The sequence below is a fragment of the Gambusia affinis genome, linkage group LG12, assembly GCF_019740435.1.
Source record: "Gambusia affinis linkage group LG12, SWU_Gaff_1.0, whole genome shotgun sequence".
Lineage (NCBI taxonomy): Eukaryota > Metazoa > Chordata > Actinopteri > Cyprinodontiformes > Poeciliidae > Gambusia > Gambusia affinis.
Genome location: NC_057879.1, coordinates 23851052 through 23871064, shown reverse-complemented (window position 1 = coordinate 23871064; position 20013 = coordinate 23851052). Strand labels below are relative to the sequence as shown.

General features: G+C 36.6%; 1 protein-coding gene across 1 annotated transcript in view; it reads left to right on the top strand.

Moving 5' to 3' along the window:
* lig1 (ligase I, DNA, ATP-dependent) overlaps positions 1-19683 on the top strand; it is a 74137-nt gene extending 54454 nt beyond the window's left edge. Inside the window, exons 21-27 of the mRNA XM_044134662.1 lie at positions 266-410; positions 866-948; positions 2174-2326; positions 7198-7251; positions 14486-14629; positions 15275-15367; positions 19517-19683. Of these exons, the coding sequence (XP_043990597.1) occupies positions 266-410; positions 866-948; positions 2174-2326; positions 7198-7251; positions 14486-14629; positions 15275-15367; positions 19517-19591 (747 nt within the window). The 3' untranslated portion in view covers positions 19592-19683. The remainder of the gene's footprint in view (positions 1-265; positions 411-865; positions 949-2173; positions 2327-7197; positions 7252-14485; positions 14630-15274; positions 15368-19516) is intronic.
* The last annotated feature ends 330 nt before the right edge of the window (positions 19684-20013 follow it).

The following is a 20013-nucleotide window of genomic DNA, read 5'->3' as shown; positions in this document are numbered from 1 at the left end:
GAAAAAAGGAAGAAAAAATAAATGAGAAACTGTGTTGTGCATGTTTGTATGCTTACATGGGGGCGTGGGTGTTTGTATGTGTGCCCAAAGCTGGTGCTTCCAAGACTGTATTCTGAGAAAGTGCTTGTTTATACGTGTGTGGGCAGATAGTTGATGGTATTTCATCCTTGTCATTGCAAGCCTTCGAGCTATCAGGAGGAAACGGTTGTAATGATGCGGTTTTGCCATTTTCTAATGATGTTTGTGTTTCCGTCTCCGCGCTCAGTCCCTGGTGCGACAGCCGCTGTGTCGGCGTCGGGAGCTGCTGAGAGAGAGCTTCACAGAGGTGGAGGGAGAGTTTCTGTTCGCCCGTTCCATCGATTCTCACGACACTGACGCCATCGCAGAGTTCCTGGAGCAGTCCGTCCGAGGTCTGAAACGGAGGAAAACTTTTTCTTCTCATTTGCCTTCCTTTGTGTCATTCCTTTTTGTGTCATCTTCCTGTTTGTTGGCTCCCCTGAATCTCTTTCTGTGTGGGTGCTTTGAGTAAAAGTTTCATTTTATTTGTGTCTTTCTCAGCTGCCTTAACGTGTAAACTGTCTGTGTGAGTGTATCCAAAGCAGCGCCAGAACTTGTGGGTTGTATAATGGATTTATTTTGTGTTGTGTGTGTGTGTGACTCTGAAGTATAAAGGATGTATTTTCCTTGTGCATATGAGTTATGTCCCCGTCCTTGTCCACGGCCTCTTTGTTTCCCAAAACCCGTTTGTTTCCCTTTGAGACCCACCAACACAAAGGCACTCCATATATCCAACAGATAATCTCTTAATTTCCTTTCTGCACGTCCAGAGTCGTGTTTTGGTGCATTAATGTGTTTGTTTGTGCAGACTCCTGCGAGGGCCTGATGGTGAAGACTCTGGAGAAGGACGCGACCTATGAGATTGCCAAGCGATCTCACAATTGGCTCAAGGTGTGTGTGCGGGCGTGTGTGTGCGGTGCGTGCATGTGTAGGTGTGTACTGGAAAATAATCTGTTTTTATTATACAGGTATAGTGAGCAGCACTGCTTTTCTTATAAAGTAAACATGTTGCTGGAAAATTCTGCATCTTGAAGTTCAAATGGATGCTGCCCCAGAAATAGTCGTGCGAAGTTTAAACATGGCAGCTCTGGTTTTAGTTTGAGTAAGATGGAGGTGCCCAAGTATGACCCTTCAACCTTTAGATGATTCCCTTCTTCAGTTGATAGCATCAGGTGTGTTGCAGAATAAAAATGGTATCCCTCGAAGACTGGATTGGAGCACTGATCTAAAACGAACAAGATACATAGGTCAGTATTGAAATCTTGATTATTTTAGGGCTAAAATGAATCCTCGATTTATCCTGGTACCTCAATTACTAAAATCCCTCAAGGCAAGTTATCAAAGCATCATGAAGTGTGTTGTAATAAATACTGTTAAACTATTCAGCACACAGTAGTCTGGCATGAAGGATTTTTGTATTGCACAACATTTTTTTAGTCCAATTAATCACCAGAATAAATGATAGAAGACTCAATGCCTATGAATAATTGTTATCTGCCGTTCTAGATTATTTGTCGCAGACTGGATCTATTTCCCCTAAAGAGTTGCGCTGTGATATTTATTCTTAAATACATATTCATCAGCAAAATATCAGATAGTTGATGCCAATTTTCCATTAAGAGGATTAAAAACAAAAGATTTTAATTGCAATTTAACTGTTCATGTCTTCTTTTTACATGATCAATTTAATGTTTACTCTTAGTATGTGAGAATGCAAAAAAAATTTTTCCAGTCAATGTAGTGTTTCTGTATTTCATTTAAATGCATAGAAGAATCAAGAGATGCATTTAGATACTCTCTTACAAGTGTGTCTTTTGAAGTAAACGTTTCCACCATCACTTACTTTTGCTGATTCGAGGAGCGGCCATATTGGATCTCAAAGTTCGACTTTGTCCGCCGTTCCAGTTGATTTTTCTGACTCTGAAGCTTGAATTTCCTGGTTTTGACTTCAGATAGCCTTTCAAAGTATTTGTTGAAACTTTTAATTTTTATGCATGTCAAATTAAGAAAATGCGTTTAATCCTTAGCAGGTAATGTTAAGGGTCATAAGTGTATTTTTAAATTTGGTTTTTGGTAAATAATATCTCTTTAACTCAGAGTTTTTTCTCCCTTCCAGTTAAAGAAGGACTACCTGGACGGTGTGGGCGACACAGTGGACCTCTGCGTGATCGGTGCCTACCTTGGAAAGGGAAAAAGAACAGGCACATACGGAGGCTTCCTGTTGGCCTGCTTTGATGAAGACAATGAGGAGTTTCAGTCAGTCTGCAAGGTAAATTTTTATGTTTCATCAAGGGTGCAGGAAAAAGGTGAAACTAACGTGCTGCTTCCATTTAGAGCAGGGGTGGGCACTCCTGGTCCTCGAGGGCCGGTGTCCTGCAACTCTTAGATGTCTCTCTGGTCCAACACACCTGAATCAAATAGCTGAATCACCTCCCAAGTGCAGTCATGTTCTCCAGAGTCCTGCTAATGACCTCGTTATTTGACTCAGGTGTGTTGAAGTAGAGATACATCTAAAAGTTGCAGGACACCGGCCCTCGAGGACCAGGAGTGCCCACCCCTGATTTAGAGGCTTTATAAACGTGCAACTTCATTTGTAGATTTGTTACATAAAGAACAATTACAAATCAGTTTGTTGAGATGGTCTTGCATTCCTCACAGAAACTGAAGACTTCTGAAGCATTTTCAAGAAGCAGCCAAAGCTGGCGTCTTTAGCTTTCACCCCCACATGAAAAGTGTGGGAAGTGGAATGATTGGATTAAAAATTGCATTTGTAGTGCAAGCAACTTTTGGATCAGACTTATCTTAGACAAGAAATTGCATTATGATACCCAAGGGGTTTGTGTTTCACATGTGCAATATGTAATTCAGATTGAGACTTTAAGGCTTTCTCTGTTCGTCACTTCATCATGGAGGATTTCTGTAGAATGTATTTCTTTCTTTCTGGATACTTTTTCCACATAGTGTTCTTCTAAGAGTTGGTCTTTCTCTTAAGTCTTGGTGTCTTGAGAGTAAGTGCCTCTCAGAATAAGTGATAAGCTTGTTGTGAAGCTCGCATGACCACTTCAGTGCAAGTTGCACAATTTGTTCTCTACTCTGTCCTCTAAATTTCCCCTTCTCAATTTTTAAAAAATATTTTCTTAATATTTTTATCCCTAAAGAAAAAAGAAAAAGATTTAGTTTGCTGCAATTGTAGCTGAACTGTATTGGCACCACAACATTCCTCTTTTGACTGAAGCGCCTCAGCAAACCAAAACCTGGCTGCATGATATTAAAATCACACTGTTTCATTGTTTTAAATTGTCCAATTAATGCTTCAGTTTATATACAGAAACATAATTCTTTGAAGTTCTACATATTTGAAGATTTTTATGACATGAATATTGCTTTCCTGGCTCCTAGTGCCAATTGTGCAAAGTTGATTATTTAGTCATAACCTTAACGTCTTCAGTCACTTTTCTGTTAGTTTTTTATTTACATTCATTTCTATAATGATTTTTGCACATATTTAAGCTCTATGAAGGTCCAGCTTTCAATTTAGTTATTAACTTACTGTTTAAAATTAATTCTTGTTTTTCTTAAAATACCCAGTGCATCACTTTATTGACAGCAACATCTTAAAACAGATGTGGGAAAATTACAGATGCAGTCTTCAAAAATCTCTGTTTTATTTAGCAAACATTGCTTTATTTATTCCTGACTTTCTCTTTATGTCTCTATCTCCATCTTTCCTGGGTACATTTTCAGTATAGTCTAAAATCCTTTAGTATCTTGTTATTTTGCAAATCTTTTTGAAATGTAAGACAGATGCTTGTAAGACAACTGTAGCTTAGAGTAATCTTTGTTTTGATTGGATTTAAATTCCTAGACATAATTTTACCTGCTGCAGTTGAAGCACAAGCAACTAAAGTTGGGCCTAAATAAAACACAAACATCTTTTGAAAGTGTCAACCTTAATACTGTTTGTAATACTATTTGTAATTCAGTTTATAAGAACTAGATCATGGTGCAGAAGATGAATTTTTTGATTTGGTGCCACCTTGTTTATTTAGTATTAGGAAAAATCTTGCCGAAGTCTGATCTGACAAAACATAGCATCTAAAATCAACGCAATATTTTAACTTATCTCATGTTTTTATAATTAAGCTGTTTTTACTCTTAAATGCAAGCAGTACCACAGAGGAGCTGCACACGTCCTCGACCTTTACACTGTCCGTCTCCCATGTTCCTAATAATAACTGCAGGTGAAAACAAAGTGATAAAATAATCCTCTTTAACTAAATGTTCTCCCTGTAAGCTGCCTTCAAGCCAGCATGGCCCATGAAAATCAGTGACATTAAAAAGTGTGTTTGACATCTTCACAAATTTTTATTTTTCAAAACAATAACAGAACAACTCAGTAGTTTTAACTGGTTTGTTTTCAATTCTTTAATTTTAAATCCTACATCCAGCTGGTCGCAGAGACAAAGTGGTAGCACTGCATCATATTCTGGAGTCACAAATCAGTCTTATGCAATATTGTATATGTTAACCAGTGTGACAAATCATTACCCCTCAGCGAAACATGAAGAAGACTCCTCCATACCCTTGGCTTGAAATGCTTTGTAAAACAAAATATTCCATGTCAAAAGTTTGGGTATCATTTTCTCCTTTTTTATATGCTGTTCAGTGTAAACGTATTTATGATGCATTTAAATAAATGTGGGGTTAACATGATCATAACGAATCTATCATTGTTGGTGTTCTTTAATTAAAACATGCCCAAATAAAGATACAACACTTTCAGTGTCTAGTGATTTGATTCTGATTTTTAGGGTCACGATTTGATCCAGAAACGAGTTTAGTTTCAGAAACCAATTTTTCTATTCAGGCTGGAGATTCTGTTTAAATTGTGTGACTGGAGAAGAAGATATTACATATTTGCATTAGGTTCAGATTTTTTCAGGTAATTGTCAAAAGATTTAGACACGATTTAATGATATTGCGTTGCAGAGTCCCTTGTGGTGCTCTGCCTCCCTTTTTTAAATAGTTCATTCAAATAGTTTTTAAAACAGTTGTTTTGTAAATACAAAAAGTCAGTGAAAATGATCCAAACAGAAAATCCAACCCATGTATGGTTCCGTATAATCATAAAAACTGTTATTTAAGCCAATCATTTTTACCCCATACTGACGGAGGATGACCTAAGGCATAGTATTGACTGCAATTTAGTACTTTTATCTGTAATTATATTTATAAAACGAAAGAGAAATGGCGGCATGCCGTCTGAATATCTCACTGAGATGGTTGTGTGGATTCAAATCAGGAAGGACGCGTTCTGCAGGACACATGAACTGGACGACAGAAACATTCAGCTGAACTTGTGTAAATATGCCATTTATCTGTGTGTTGCTTTGCTGCAGCCCAGCAGTGGCTGTGAGCTGATGCTGTGTGACTGCAGCATCCAGCACTCTTGTGTGTGCAGCATTTCATCATCCTCTCGCTCCCTCAACGCTGGGCGTGAAGCAGAGGCAGAACAAAAGAAACCAGAGGATCATACGTTAGCGTTTGACTCGCTGTTTCTTTTTCCCCTGCAGATCACATTTATGCTCATGTCCTAGTAAAATGCCCTTGCCACAACATTCAGAGCCAGTGTGAAAGTTATTGTAAAAAGCTGCACACAGTTTTATATTTGGATTTTTAGATTCAGGTGATGTCAGCTTTGCAAAGACATCTTGGTGAAATCTTATTTCGTTTGTTCCCTTTGGACTTTTTTCCACATCTGTATGTAAATCTAAACTTATTTGTTTGCAGTGTGAACAGTCAAATTCTAGTTTACCGAGTTGAAATATAAAAAGTTTAAATACAATATTCTGATTTTGTTGCATCATTTGTTGCCTGCTTGCTTGCCTAACAGGCATGGATGACTCACAGCTACAGACATTTTTACTGGTTTTTGACGAAAAATACAAAAAAAAAAAACATTTTGGTGCAGAAGTGAATGCTACACAAGAAAGACTTGAGCCCTACAACGTTTGGCACAGCATGAAATCAGAAGAATAAGAGGAAAAATGACCCTTTATCACATGGTTTATACTTGTGAAGGAAGGAGACTGAAATTCTGAGGATTCCTCGTAGTCCTGCAAAAGTGTGAAATTTGTTGTATTTTCCAGTTTTAGATCATTTTAAGATTTTCAGACTCACTTCAGATTTCCATTTCTAAAGGATTCTGATTGCAAGACAGGCTTTCTGTGAAAAACTTTTAGTGCAGTATCACTGCTACAGTTTAATATTAGCTTTTTATTGGATAATATTGTGTATATGGTGATAATTATATAGTTGGTGTTTATGAGACTTGAGGAGGAATTCTTTCACATCATTTTCCATGTACTGTGGGTGGATGGATGGATGGATGATTGGACCAACGGATGGATGGATGGAAGGATGGATGATTGGACCAATGGATGGATGGATGGAAGGAAGGAAAACTTAACTCCTTTGAATTCCTAAAATTATTCTTTCATGGTAAAGATATCTTCCTCTATCGTCAACCTGCAGTCATTTTCTACAAACACGTTTTTAACGCCTGTAGGCCTCTGTAATGTTATCTCGCAGTCAAACAGCACTATTGATTGGATTAAGCTGCTGGAGGAATTTGATTATCAGTCCAACCAAACAAACAAGTCACTATAATTGGCTCAGTGAAAGAGGTGTTGGGTTCACACTCCTAACAAACTGTATCACAGCTGGCTCGCTAGGAGAACAGATAAATAATGCATAAAGGTCCCACAGCTGAATTAAACACCTCTAAACCTTGAATGCTGCCTCGCTCTCGTACAGTTAAACTTCTCACGGTCACTTTGCAGAATATATCTGCCGGTGACTAAATGCTAAATTTTTCTGATATGCCTACATTTTTTCCCCCCTTTCCCTCAGCGTGTGTCATCCTTTTAGGTGTTTACTGGTGTCTCGGCGAGTTCAAATCCTTTGAGAGGCGACATGACACTTTAGGCGAATCAGGCAGACAAGATGCTCGAGTTGTGGGGGGATTTGCTCGCCTTTCTGTGTTTTGCCTCCTGCTGCCAAATGTCTGCTGTCTCCCCACGAGGGAATGTGTGTATATATGAGTGCGTGCCTCTCTTATCTCTTCTCATCTCTTTGCAGATCGGGACAGGCTTTAAGGATGAAGATCTGGAGCAGCATTACAAGTTTTTAAAGGTGAAGTAGTGCTGCATGAGTGTTGAAGTGAAAAGCTGGGCTAAAATAATCAAAGTTTTGGGACTGCTCTACCTTTTATAGTTTTCATACCCTGTTCTTTTACAACCAAAATCATCCTCCTTAACACAGATGCTTAGAGAGAACTCAATTTGCAATTAGAAATTGGAAATTTAAATTATTCAACGTAGGGTTAAAACAATGAATCGTGATTAATCGATTTTTGAAATAATCGTCAACTAATTTAGTAATCAATTGATCATTAATTGGAGTATTTGCTGAGAAAATGTGCTTGAATTTTACCTGAATGGCATTAAAAATGAAGAAAGATAGCTACTGAATCACTTACCCAGGAGAAAACATGGCTGTTTCTCAAACCTTTTCAGGCTTAACCCATTAAACAAACACTCACACACCACCGAACTCAAGATTGCCCCTCAATAACACACTAATATATACAATCTGACATGAAAATATTATTTTTGTCTCCTTTGTGTATCTTCATAAGGGTGGCACTCTGTGCCTTGAATTATTTGCATATTCTGAAAAGGTGGATTTTAAGCTTTCTAATTATCTCAAACACAGAAAAACATAAGTTGTTCTTTACTACCAAGTGTTGTATTAATTAGTAACATTTAGGGCTGTTTGTAAATTAGAAGCATAATTTAAAAAAAATAGACTTGAGTTGCTTTGGCAGAAATAAAAATCCTCTCCTCCATTTAAATATAAAAATTATCCACAAATTTCTATCCGTTGCATTTATTTTCTTATTAATTTAAAATAGTAATAACTGTTGTCAATCAAGCGGAACATTATAAGCAAGAAAAGTCGTTAAACAAATAACTGTTTTCACCAATTGGGTCGTAGACCTGATCAAAAGAATCAAATCATTCACAAATGACTTATCAAAACTCTTGGCTTCCTCCCATCATATAAGCCAGCAATATCTTTGTTTGTTTTTTTCTTTTTGAGTGACCTGGTTTTAAGCCACTATATTATCTCTAAACGCAGTCCTTTGGTAAGCTAGCTGTATGCATCGCATTTTGAGCTGAAGTCAAGGCAAATTAATGGTAATTACTTGCAGTACCTTGCGGGCCAGTAGGGGGCTTCTGGGAACCACGGTTTGAGAAAGACTGTACTGTGGGTAAGAAAAAGCAAATAGTGAATGGATGTATTAACTACCCCAGTAGCTTTGTGCAGGAAAGAGGCAACAACAAAGAGTACATACTCCTCATTATCAGATGCAATACTTTCATCAGAGGCTCTTTCCAGGAAGCTCCCATTACCAAACACAGAAACCCTGAGCCGGGCTACAGTCTGCAAAACCAAGCAAAGTACTTATTGCTAATGACTGCAATAACTCTTTCAGTGGCTTTATCCTTAGAAGAGGCAGAGCTAAACACAGAAATTCATGCAGTTGGTTTGCAAATGTGGAAATCCGTGAATTATTGCTGCTTCACCTTTTTCTAAAAAAGTGCAGCATCGAGAGGAACTGTGGGGGCGTTTTCTGACTTTGGGTAATGAATTGCTTTTTCAATTTGCATTAGAAGAGGTTTGTTCCAGAGCAGTGGAGCAGCAGCATTTTAAGAAGTTGTCAACCGCTCTCTGAAAATGATAGCTGTTGAGAGAGCCCGACTTCATTTGACTTCATCGGCTCATTTTAGAGCCGCTGTTTCAGCAGAGAATGGAGCAATTTGTCGAATTCGAAAGAAACACATCTAAATATACGTTAATGTACAACATTTTTTATTTATTTTACATCGACAAAGTAATCATTTAAACATTAGAGATTTAAGTATCAGTTGTGTAAACCACTTCACAGAAGTAGGGACTGAGAATGAGGTTTAAAACTTTTTCTTTTTTTCTTTTTTTCCTGGAGCCAATAAAGCCTACACTGTAGAGGTTTGTAATGAAAGTGATGGATGGTGAATTAAAGCGAGCCGGCGGTGTGGCCGTGCTGTTCTTGTTGCAGCGACGCTGCAGGCCAATAGGACTCTCGGCAGGGAGACAATTGGCTTGTTTACACGGCTCTGAGTGGTGAGGTGCTGTGTTAAAATGAGGGCTAGGCTGAACCCTTGTTTCACTGCTCAGATGCTGATTTTTGATTCACTTGGAGGCTTTTTAACCAATAACAATGGAATAAAAGTGAAGCAGGTTGCTTTGTGCTAGCCCCAGTTTCCTGTTTCGCTTGTTAAAAAGCTTGATTTGAATGGATTGGATATTTTTCTAACAAATACTATCCTCTTCAGAGTTATATAAAGAATTGCTTCAGAGTTTTTACATTGTTTTGCTGACTGAACATTTCAACTATTGTTTGTTTTTATTGTTTAAAAAAATGTAGTGTCCATTTTACAAGTTATCTTTATATTTTTCATATTAAATATGTAAGTTGCTGCTTATTTAGTTTTCTTCTTTCCTTATTAATCAGATGAATTAAATCATTGGTAGTGATGTTTATGTATTTCTAGAAGTACGTCACAGAAATTACAGCCATACGCTGATTAGAGACGTACCAATTAGCTATTAAGTGGCTGATTGGTGTTTTCCTGCTATTTTGGATTAATTCGAGAGCTGCTGAAGTCTTTCAGCCATATCATCTATCCCTAATGTAAGCACGCTCAAAGCCGCCATTTTGTTTGTCAACCGTGTTTTACAGCTTCTATTTATTTTGATTTTGAATTCAGGTCAACTTTACAACAAAATATCAAGGCTTGGCTAAGATTTTTTATTTTTTTCCGAAAATAAAGTCATAATACTTCAAGAATACAGTTGTAGTAATGCAAGAATAAAGTCATATAACAATAAAGTTCAAATAATATGAGAATAAAGTTGTAATATTAAAGGAATGTAGTAATTTTTTGAGAATCCAACATTAAAAATAACGTAAAATAACGACTCAAAACAAATTACTTCAAGCAACATGCTATTTTCAGACTGAAGTAGGAGTTTTCCATTTCTTTATATGAAAAGATTTTCTTTTTTATATATATATATCTTCGATTTAAAGAATTCTAAAGGGTTTTAGTTAGAAAAAAACAAACCATTTTCACCTCTGGATCATCAAAAACTGTAAAAGCGATTTGTTACGGTTAAAAAAGAAGTATGTACCAAAAAAAAAACAAAAAACGTTATTTGTTTACTGCCAGCAGGGATGGATGTAGTCTGTTCCTCATCCCAACAGCTTGTGGAAAGAAGCTGGTTAACACCCTGCAGGACCTGCAGCAGATGCTTGTTGTGGAGAAACCACAACAAGCATCTGCTTGATCTATGTCTTTTTTTCCTGAAGGCTGGAAGGGAGAGTGGGGGTGGCATGCTGGGAGACTGATGGTGACGGTCCTTAAAGGTGGCTGTGGCTCTGAGAATGCAACGCCGGTTTAAAATGTTTCCTCTGGGAGGGGAGATGAGCATCAGTGGTTTCTGCTGGCTCCTTTCTAGCCACTGCTGTTTATAGACTTGAAGCGTCCAAACCAGGAAGTGAGTCGGGAGGTTGAAATATTTTCCGTGGTGCATCTGAAAGTCACCAGCCTCTCTGGAGAGGATACAGCTCCCACTGAGCTTTTCAACCACTCATTTCTTTAGTCTGCAAAATTCATCATTATTCTGATATAAAACCTTTATAATGTGGTCATTGTTGAACTCTACACAGACAAGTATTTAAAAACATTTTAAATATATTTTAAAAATGCTTTAATTTCTATTAATTACACAGATTAATCACTTTTTATTTCTTGCATGTTAAAGTTCCACAATGGAACCTTTGTTTTCAAGCGTTTCTGGTACAACAGTAAATCTGACGCGCAGTGACAGATGGCAAATCCACTTTTCTTGGTCCACTAGGAATTATTTTTTGCTTCAAAAAATCTGATGGGACGCTGGAAAAGACTGTTGTGCTTAAAGGACCTAATGTCAGACTACATCAGTCCATCATTGAAGCTTTTCAAGCCTAAAATAGCATCACAATGCTAAACATGTTGCACCAAACAAACGTTTACATCACTAATATCAGCGTCCACATTTCTAAAAAAGTACTTTTTTCAAAGAAGTTCCATGAATCAATATAACAGCACTTTGCACCAATCTGATGGTTGAATAGATTGGTGCACAATCTATTCAATCTGTTGTTATGAATAACTTTCTTGTTAAGCTATTAAAAAAAAAAAGTTTTTTGTTTGGGAATATTTATTTTGTTGATGCATGGTTTGTGATTATGATGCAATTAATATAAAGGACTTATGTCCCTTTTTTTAAAAAGAAGAAAAATTAATTCCCGCCTGCAGTAAAACTAAAAATAGGCTAGTAAAATGCAGAAAAAAATGTCAGTCAGAATATCAGTTAATAAATCTCAATAAAGTAAAAATTTGAAAGACAGAAGAATCAAGAATCAAAACAAAACAAAGACCTGAGGGGAAAAAATGAGAAAAACATTAATAAAATCCACCAGAAATTACATAAAAATAGTTGATTTTTAGCTCTCACTTTTCTCAAAATAAATTGTAATATTGACCAAACATGAAATTACAAAATAACTCAATGAATTTTTACTCACTCTGAATGAGTGCATTGAAATCATCACCACTGCTGCATACAGCAGAAACAGCTGCCCTGTGTTAATGTCAAGTTTGTAATTTAATGTATAGTGTAATTATTATATTCCTGAAGACATGAAGAACACACATCACCTAATAGAGTACTTGACCTATTTAATGAGGTTTTTCATTCAAAATTTGATTTCTGCACTAAACTGACCCACAGCATCAACAGATAGATACAAGCACTTGAATTAAACAGAAAGTTTCCTGAAAAGCAATTAAGCCACTAATTTTAATGTTGTATCCATACATTCAAGACTATGAGGTAATTATATGACAAAAAACTAGGCAATTCATTCAGTGCTGCTTTGTTTTGTTTATACTGGAACCCATTATGCTGGAGAACCATGTTGTTTAAAATACAAATTTGTCTATGTGAATGAATGGGATTCTTGTAAAGAAACTATTTTAAATCCATCCATGAAGAGCTTTTCTGTAGACTCAGTCTGGACCGGTTCTGTAGAAATCAGGGAATACATTCTAGCACGCTCAGGTGTGGTCAACCATCAAAGACTGTTCAATCAGAAAGATGTGTGTAACAGTCTGTAAAGTCACAGAGAAAGGCTGGGTAGCCCCCAAGGAACAAAAGCCTTTCTCACATTTATCATGCTTCCTTTGATTTCAGTGCACATATTTTTATTTTAGAAAAACGGAATTGGAAAAATAAGGTTGAGAAGTTCAGACTTTGGCTAATTTTAGCAGTTTTTGATCTAGAAGTTACTATATAAAATTAACCAAATCTATAAATTAAAACAACCTGTACAATTTGAAGAGAGTAACAGCCCACACCTGATTTCATAATAATATTCATTATAATATTCATCTATTATAAACATATGAATTTGAAAGAAGTAAAAAGAAAGCAAGAATATATATATATATATATATATATATATATATATATATATATATATATATATATATATATATATATATATATATATATATATATATAGTTTTGTTTATAAATGTAAATCATTTTAGTAATCCTAACTGACCAAAAAAAGAGATTTAGTCTGATTTATAGAGTAGAAATGTATGTTATTGCGCAATAACAGGCATTTATGTGCATCTTGTTTGTAGTGAACAAAATGCAGAATGTCGAAATGAGTAAATTATACTGATAGAAATGCAGTGTTGTCAGTGTTGCGTTGTTCTTCTATCTTGCAACACTAGTGAGTTGTTGAGCTTGTATTAAGCCAGTCGATTAAAAATAATGCTGACACTTGTTTTCTGTGAAGCTGCACTTTAAAACTTTGCCTTTCCACTAGATGAATATTGAGCATCGGATTAGCATTGATAGTTCAGTTCTTCATTTTAATAAGTCTGAGTATGACTTTCCAAAGCAACATAACAGCCCTAATAGGTGTTTCTAAAGTTTAGATACATTTTGGACTAATGCTAAATGTGTTTGCTACTTTATTTTTAGGAGTTGCATCAGAATAAAAAAAGTTGAATTATGTTTCTGAGTGTAACTTACAACTCTGAGCCTCGACAAAACTTATGACAATCAGCCACAACTTTTAATAAGACTGCACACCTGCCAGCTCATGCATTGTAATTCAGTGTGTATTAGAGCATTAGACCTTGAATTCCTACAGTATAAATAACGTGCTGGGAAACAGCAGCGCTGCTTTAATGTGACCCAGTTATCTGGCCTGCTACGATCTAGTTAACAATTCACTCAGAAATGTTTTTTTTTAAATCTAAATCAAGGTCACACTCAGATTCTGACTCACCTCCAGGAATGTCATTTTATTCCTTTAATAAGATTTCCAAATGTTTTAATTTTATTGTTCACACTAAATGTTTTTGCTTAAAGTTTTTAAATGAACATTATTGTTATTTTAAATGAGTTTTTATTGTTTTTACATTGGTTAAGTATTTTTTGTTGTTGCACTTTGGGAAGCCAATCATATCCGCTGATCTCATTTGCCTCGGTAAAGGTTTAAAAATCGACCTCTGGCCTTTGTTTCTCTCCCATCAGAGAGGTTTGATGGACAGACCTTCCCATCCGCTCACGTCTGCATGTTTCCATTTAACAACAGTCATCCCACTGTTACAACTCAGTGACTTTCTTGCTGTATTCATCAACATTTCAGACCAAAAGAAAAATAAAAAATTGGCCAAAATCAGAACCGACAAGTGAGGCTTTATAAAGATAGGCCGGAAAACTGTAGTCAGTGCACCTCAACTTTGAGATTTAAATGTAAAGTGGATTATAAATATTTAATTTTTAAAGAACAGTCGAATACTTGAAATACCAGACTTTATTTTGTAATTGCATTGTCTAATACTTCCACCCATTTATTTACTGGTTTGATTCTCTTTGTCATCCACTCCATCTCTCCATTCATCCTCCACTCTAGACATTTTCCCATCCATCCGTCCCTCTTTCTGTCCATCAATCTCTTTTGATGCATCATTGTGTTCCTGTTCTGTCTGTCCAGTCAGTCAATCATCCATCCATCCATCCGGGTTTCACATTTTAAAACCTGACCTCTGTAAAAGAAAAAAAACTTCTACAAATTAATGGTGAATTTTCCTCTTTATATAATAAAACTTGTCTTAAAGAGACTGAACTCTAGAAAAAGAATGGAATAAATAAACAAGCTTGTGTTTAATATTCCTGATGTCCTGTTTTCTAGGAGCACATCCTGACCAAGCCCCGCCCATACTACCGCGTGGACCAATCAGCCGAGCCCGATGTGTGGCTGGACGCCGTGCAGGTTTGGGAGGTGAAGTGCGCCGACCTCTCGCTGTCACCCGTCTACAAGGCTGCCATGGGAATGGTCAGTTCAGCCGCCGTTAATCCGCTCCCTCGTGTGTTTCTGCAGATAAATCCCGTCAGTTCTGGTCTGCTGCCCTGAATGAAGAGTCATTATTAATGCGTCTTACTTGAGTTAATGAAACTGCTGCTAAAGAAGCCGGATTTAGCGGAACGATACTTGTTATTGAGCAGTAGGTTGGCAGAGTAAAAAGGTTAGCCTCAATATATAGCTCTGAAAATACATGGTATTTTAATATATTTGTCTTTTATTACATTCATGTCAAGTTTTCTGCTTTTGTAATTGTACAACCTGCACTTTGGATGAGGTGGAATTGAAAAAAGAAGGAATTTACATATTTTCTAATCCTTCAGAAACGTTGGATAAAGTCATTATATCCAGCATTTGGTTCGTTTTGAAGCAGTTTTGCGTATTCTGCAAAAGAAAATGTGATACTTCAGCACACAGAAGCTAATAAAAGGCTTAGAAAGGCATAAATTAAACCAGGACAAAGGGTTAAGTCTTGCAGCTTGAATTCAACTCAACAAATGGGCTCATAATTACTTTAAAGTCCTAAATCTTAAAAGAGTGCATTACAATTACACAGAATGAGTGCTCACATGTTCCAGCAGCTTTTTACAGTACTAAAATGGCTAAACCTTTTTTCAGGCGGATGCAGAGAAAGGCATTTCTCTGCGGTTCCCTCGTTTCCTTCGCATCAGAGACGACAAGAAGCCCGAGGACGCCACCACCGGAGCTCAGGTACGTGACGTTAAGTAGAAAACCAGCCAAGCATTAAAGCACAAAGCCTCCAGTACACGACCAAACATGCTAACCGGATAGCGTTGAAGCAGAAGGTTAAGCACGTCGACCTTCTGCAGTCTAAAAATTACTCCAACACGGTTTTTAAAAAACAAAAACTGTCATGTTTGTTTGGATCTTTTAAAGTGTCACAGAAATGTGGCGCATCATAATCAATATCATCATGGTCACTTCACAAAAGCGGTCCTATAAAATTTCAAGGGTGAGCAGCGCTGCAAGGACAGCGTGTTATTTTTTGTTTTTCATGCAAGCGGGAGTGGATGCAGGAGTCTCCTGCAGCAGTTTGAAGCTACTGCTTCCTTCAGGCTCAGCTGCAGATTCAGACCAACGTACAACACTTTGAATAAAGTCACTGTTAAAGTCGCCACATTACAATCACAACCACAAACTTCCAAGTATTTCACTGGTTTGCAATTAATCACATTTTTATCAAAATCTACAGATCAACAAAACGAGCAACATCTTCTTTTTGATGCCCTTTTTGTTGAATAAGTGTCAACATGAGCTCAGCAACAAAGATATTTATTGTTTTTAATTTCTTATTTATGTTTTTCAACTATCAGATTCCTGCAAAATACTATTTTTCCCATTCAGTTTTTCAGTGTTTTATGAACTCTTGATCATTCATGGAACTTCTTAAGAAATGTGCAGTGCAGCGTCGGGGACGTCGGTGCTGCTGCTGCTGCTGCTGCTGCTGCTACATGTTTAGCATCAAGTTGCTACTTTAGGCTTGGATAGTTTCAGTGACAGACTCCTTCTACAAATTAATGGTAGAAGGAGTCTACCATTGACTCCTCTTAGCACAACTTTAAAACAGACATAGTCTTTTCAAGCATCTAATCAGATCATTTTTGGAAGCAGAAATTAACCCCATGTGGGCCAAGAGAAGCAGCTTTGTCGTCCATTGACAAAGATTAAAAACACAAGTTTTTAAAACTTTTTTTTTTAGTTTCTAAAAACACCACATGCAAAAATGTTAAAAATACGAGATAAAAGTGATAAACTTATAATAAAAGTTGAAAAATGAGTAAAGTCATATTACAAAAATAAAATCATAATACTATGACTTTATTCTCCTAATTTTATCACTTTAATCTCGTTATTGTACCTTTGAAAGTTTTTTAGCATGGCAGTAGTACTTTGTCGTATATTTCAGTCTTACTATACGTCTATATAAACAGTAAATGTTTGTGAAAAAATAAAACCAGATAATACGCAATGTTTTAAAATGGAAACCAACGTCATCAACATTAAGCAGAATTAAAGTACTGCTTAGTTTAGATTTAGACTTTATTTCTCATTAAGCATAAAAAGTATCAATTTGTTGTGAGAAATGATTCAAACTTGGTTTACGTCTGGTTTAAACATTGATGTAGAATTGCTCTGATCCGGTTTTGACAGGTTTCTGGTTTTCTTTGAGGTAATTTTTAATTCTGATTACCAACTCATACAAACATTATTTTTTATTCAGCAATTGCAGATATTTAACAATAACATAGTAAACAAGGAAAAAAAAAATCTCCATTTATTTTCTGCAAGTTCATTAAGTTTTTTAGTTTAGTTTTTTAGAGGGTTGACAGCATCATTTTTAAGGCTCATTTGAATTTTTAGTTTCCATTTATTAGAATTAAAAAATATGCAATTTTCTCTGTTTTTCTTTGCTTTCCTTCTTTCATATGAAACAACCTAGAACATGTAAAAGCTCCTAAACAGAAAATTGACACTTTATTTTAACCACAGTTCACTGTTCTTTTAAAACACTGCAGGAGAATTTTGTTATGTTGTAAAAATTGGATACAAACAGATTCCTCGAGTCGCTGTGATGCTCACAAACCGAGGAAAACAGCAGAGCTGTTGGTTCCCTGTGAGCAGAGAAATTCAACGACTGTCGCAGCTTCTCAGGGAAATATGCTATCTGACGCAGCGTCAGACTATTTTGATGCCGTCTGATTTTTATCTTCTTTCAGAGGGAAAAAATCTATATGAATTAAAAGTTTATACACAGGTCTGACCAAAGTTGTCCTTGATGTACAAACTAAGGCCGAAGATCCAATACCTCCTTGACAAGCCCGAGTCCCGTCTGAACCGTTTTACATTCCAAACTGTCTGTGACTCGAATGCAGAGTGTGGAGATGTGTTCATTACTTTTGGGAATCAAAGTGGAACATCGGCAGCATGTAAATGTACAACTGCATCTCAAGGAATAAGAATAGCATTCAAAATGTAATTTATTACAGTGATTAGACTCTAAAAGAAAAGGAAAATCCATACAGTGATTTATTTCAGGCTTTTATTTCTATAAATGAAAACTGAAATCTCAATGAAATTACTTTTAATGCAGAAAAATCACCTTATTGAAAACTATGTTCCTGTATTGTACACTAAGTGGTTGGGGCTCCTTTTGCATGAATTGCTGCATTAGTGCAGATTGGCAATACTCCATAGATTTACTTTGAGGTTTATATTAGGCAAGAACAAGAACACCGTGGTGGATAGCTGCATTACTGTTACTGGTACAAATGTGCCGAAAACCTTGTCAGTATTCTGCTAATGTTGAAAAAACACAATTCCGCAATTGCTATGTTTCAATTAAATAAAAAACTCAATTAAAATCACGCATGAATACGTTTGTTAACGGGACAAGCCGTTGGAAAACATGGCACACCATCATCCACCAACTACTTCCTGCTGTCGTCGTCTTCGTAGTTTCCACCAGAAGTAACTTCTGGTTGTTGATCATGTGACTTGTGTGATGCGAAAAAAAGTTTTCATTGCAGTTTTGTGAAATAAACCAATTTTGATGCAGCCGGAAAAAAACCAGCACCTACGTTAACCTTCTCAGGAGACAAAAGCATAAAGCAGTGATACTCCAGATTATCTGTGGAATCTGGAGTATCCACAGATTCCACAGATAATCTGGACCTCAAATTGCTTGGATTATGTTTTTTTCCACACTCTGAGACCTTAATTTCCTTTAAAAGAAAAATGCAGAATTTACTTTCATCTGAATCAATGACATTACAAAATATTCTGGATTAATCTGTGTGGTTACTTTTGAAGCTTTGAAGTCACGACCTTCATTTATCCATGTTGTTTATGTGATATGCCACACTTTTCCTTCCAACAAACTTTCTATTAGTTCGCTTGCACTGCAACAACTCAAAATCTTACAAAGTATTTTTGTTCTCTTTTTGGAACAAGGCATCTATCCCATATTATAAACTAAAATGTCTTATTTTATACATATTATTTCACTTATAATTAGTACCTTTTCAGCAATATTAAGGAATTATTGACTTAAACAAGCTCCTATTTCTTGCTGAAAAGTTACTTGTAAGTTATTTGCTTGTATTGTGTATGTTAAGATATTTGCACTAGAAACTAGACAATAATACTTGGTAAGATTTTGTTTTTGCAGTCTGGAAACCACCATCTTTATGCAAATTTTATGTAAATCTGAATGCTGGGTTTTAATTGGCTGTAAGCTAATAGCGTCTGATCTGATGAGCTTCAGAATAAACTCTGGAAACTCATTGCTTAGTCTGTTATAAATCTATATGAGTTTTACATTTTCACTTAAATAAAGTTGAAATAACGTTCTAATTCACTGTGATGGACCTGTAGGCAGAGTTTCCATCCAGTGATGATGCTCAGGATTAAATTAAAACGTTGAAATTGGAGGAAATCAGGAGAACCTGAACCTGAGCCAGAACATGTTGGGCCCAGTCTGTTTCAGGCAGAGAATCAAAGCTTCACCTTGATAGATAATGTGATGTTTCTTTGTTTTCCTCCTCTCTGAGGCTCCCCTGCTGCGTGCCCATTATTCACTGTCCCACCCCATCCCCTCATCCCTCTTCTCGACCTAAACCCTGATAAATGAACACACCCTCCGCCTCCCAGTCAGCAGCTCCGAGTCACCGACTTCAAAGCTCAGGATATGAATAATCAAACTGTTATTTTTAGCTTTTCCTCTTCATGTTACTGACCCGACTTCATGATCTTCTCCTCCTTCCCTCCTGCTTTCTGTCTTCCTCTCCCTCTATCTATCTGAACGTTGCTCCTCCTCCTCTTCCTCCTCGATCCCTGCAGATTGCTGATTTGTACAAGAAGCAGCAGCAGATTCAGAATCAAGGGGAGAAAGCTGACCCGGAGGACTACTACTGAGTCTCTGCAGCCATATGATGAAAATCTCTATGTAATTGTAAATATCTTCTCCTTTTTGGTGTTGTTGAATGAAAATAAAGGCGTCTACCAGTTTTAAGCTTCCTGTAATTTGTTATTGATTTATTGAAACTGCACGTTCACTCATTACGGTTTCCCTTTTGAGGGCGAAAATTGCATAAACATCTCAGCGCATGCCGTGCACATAAATCCCCAAACCATCATCGATTTGGCAGTTACCGCTTTTAATAGATCTTTATCTGAAACTCACATTGCTAAAGCACGCAGGTGGCATACCAATACTTATACCCGGCTTCTTCTCCTACAGTAGCAGCAAAAAAAAAAAAAAAAAAAGCGCAATCGGCATGCATCGGAAATAGGAGGACAAGCCAAGGAGATTTCCAACTGCCCAGGAAAGTTATTAG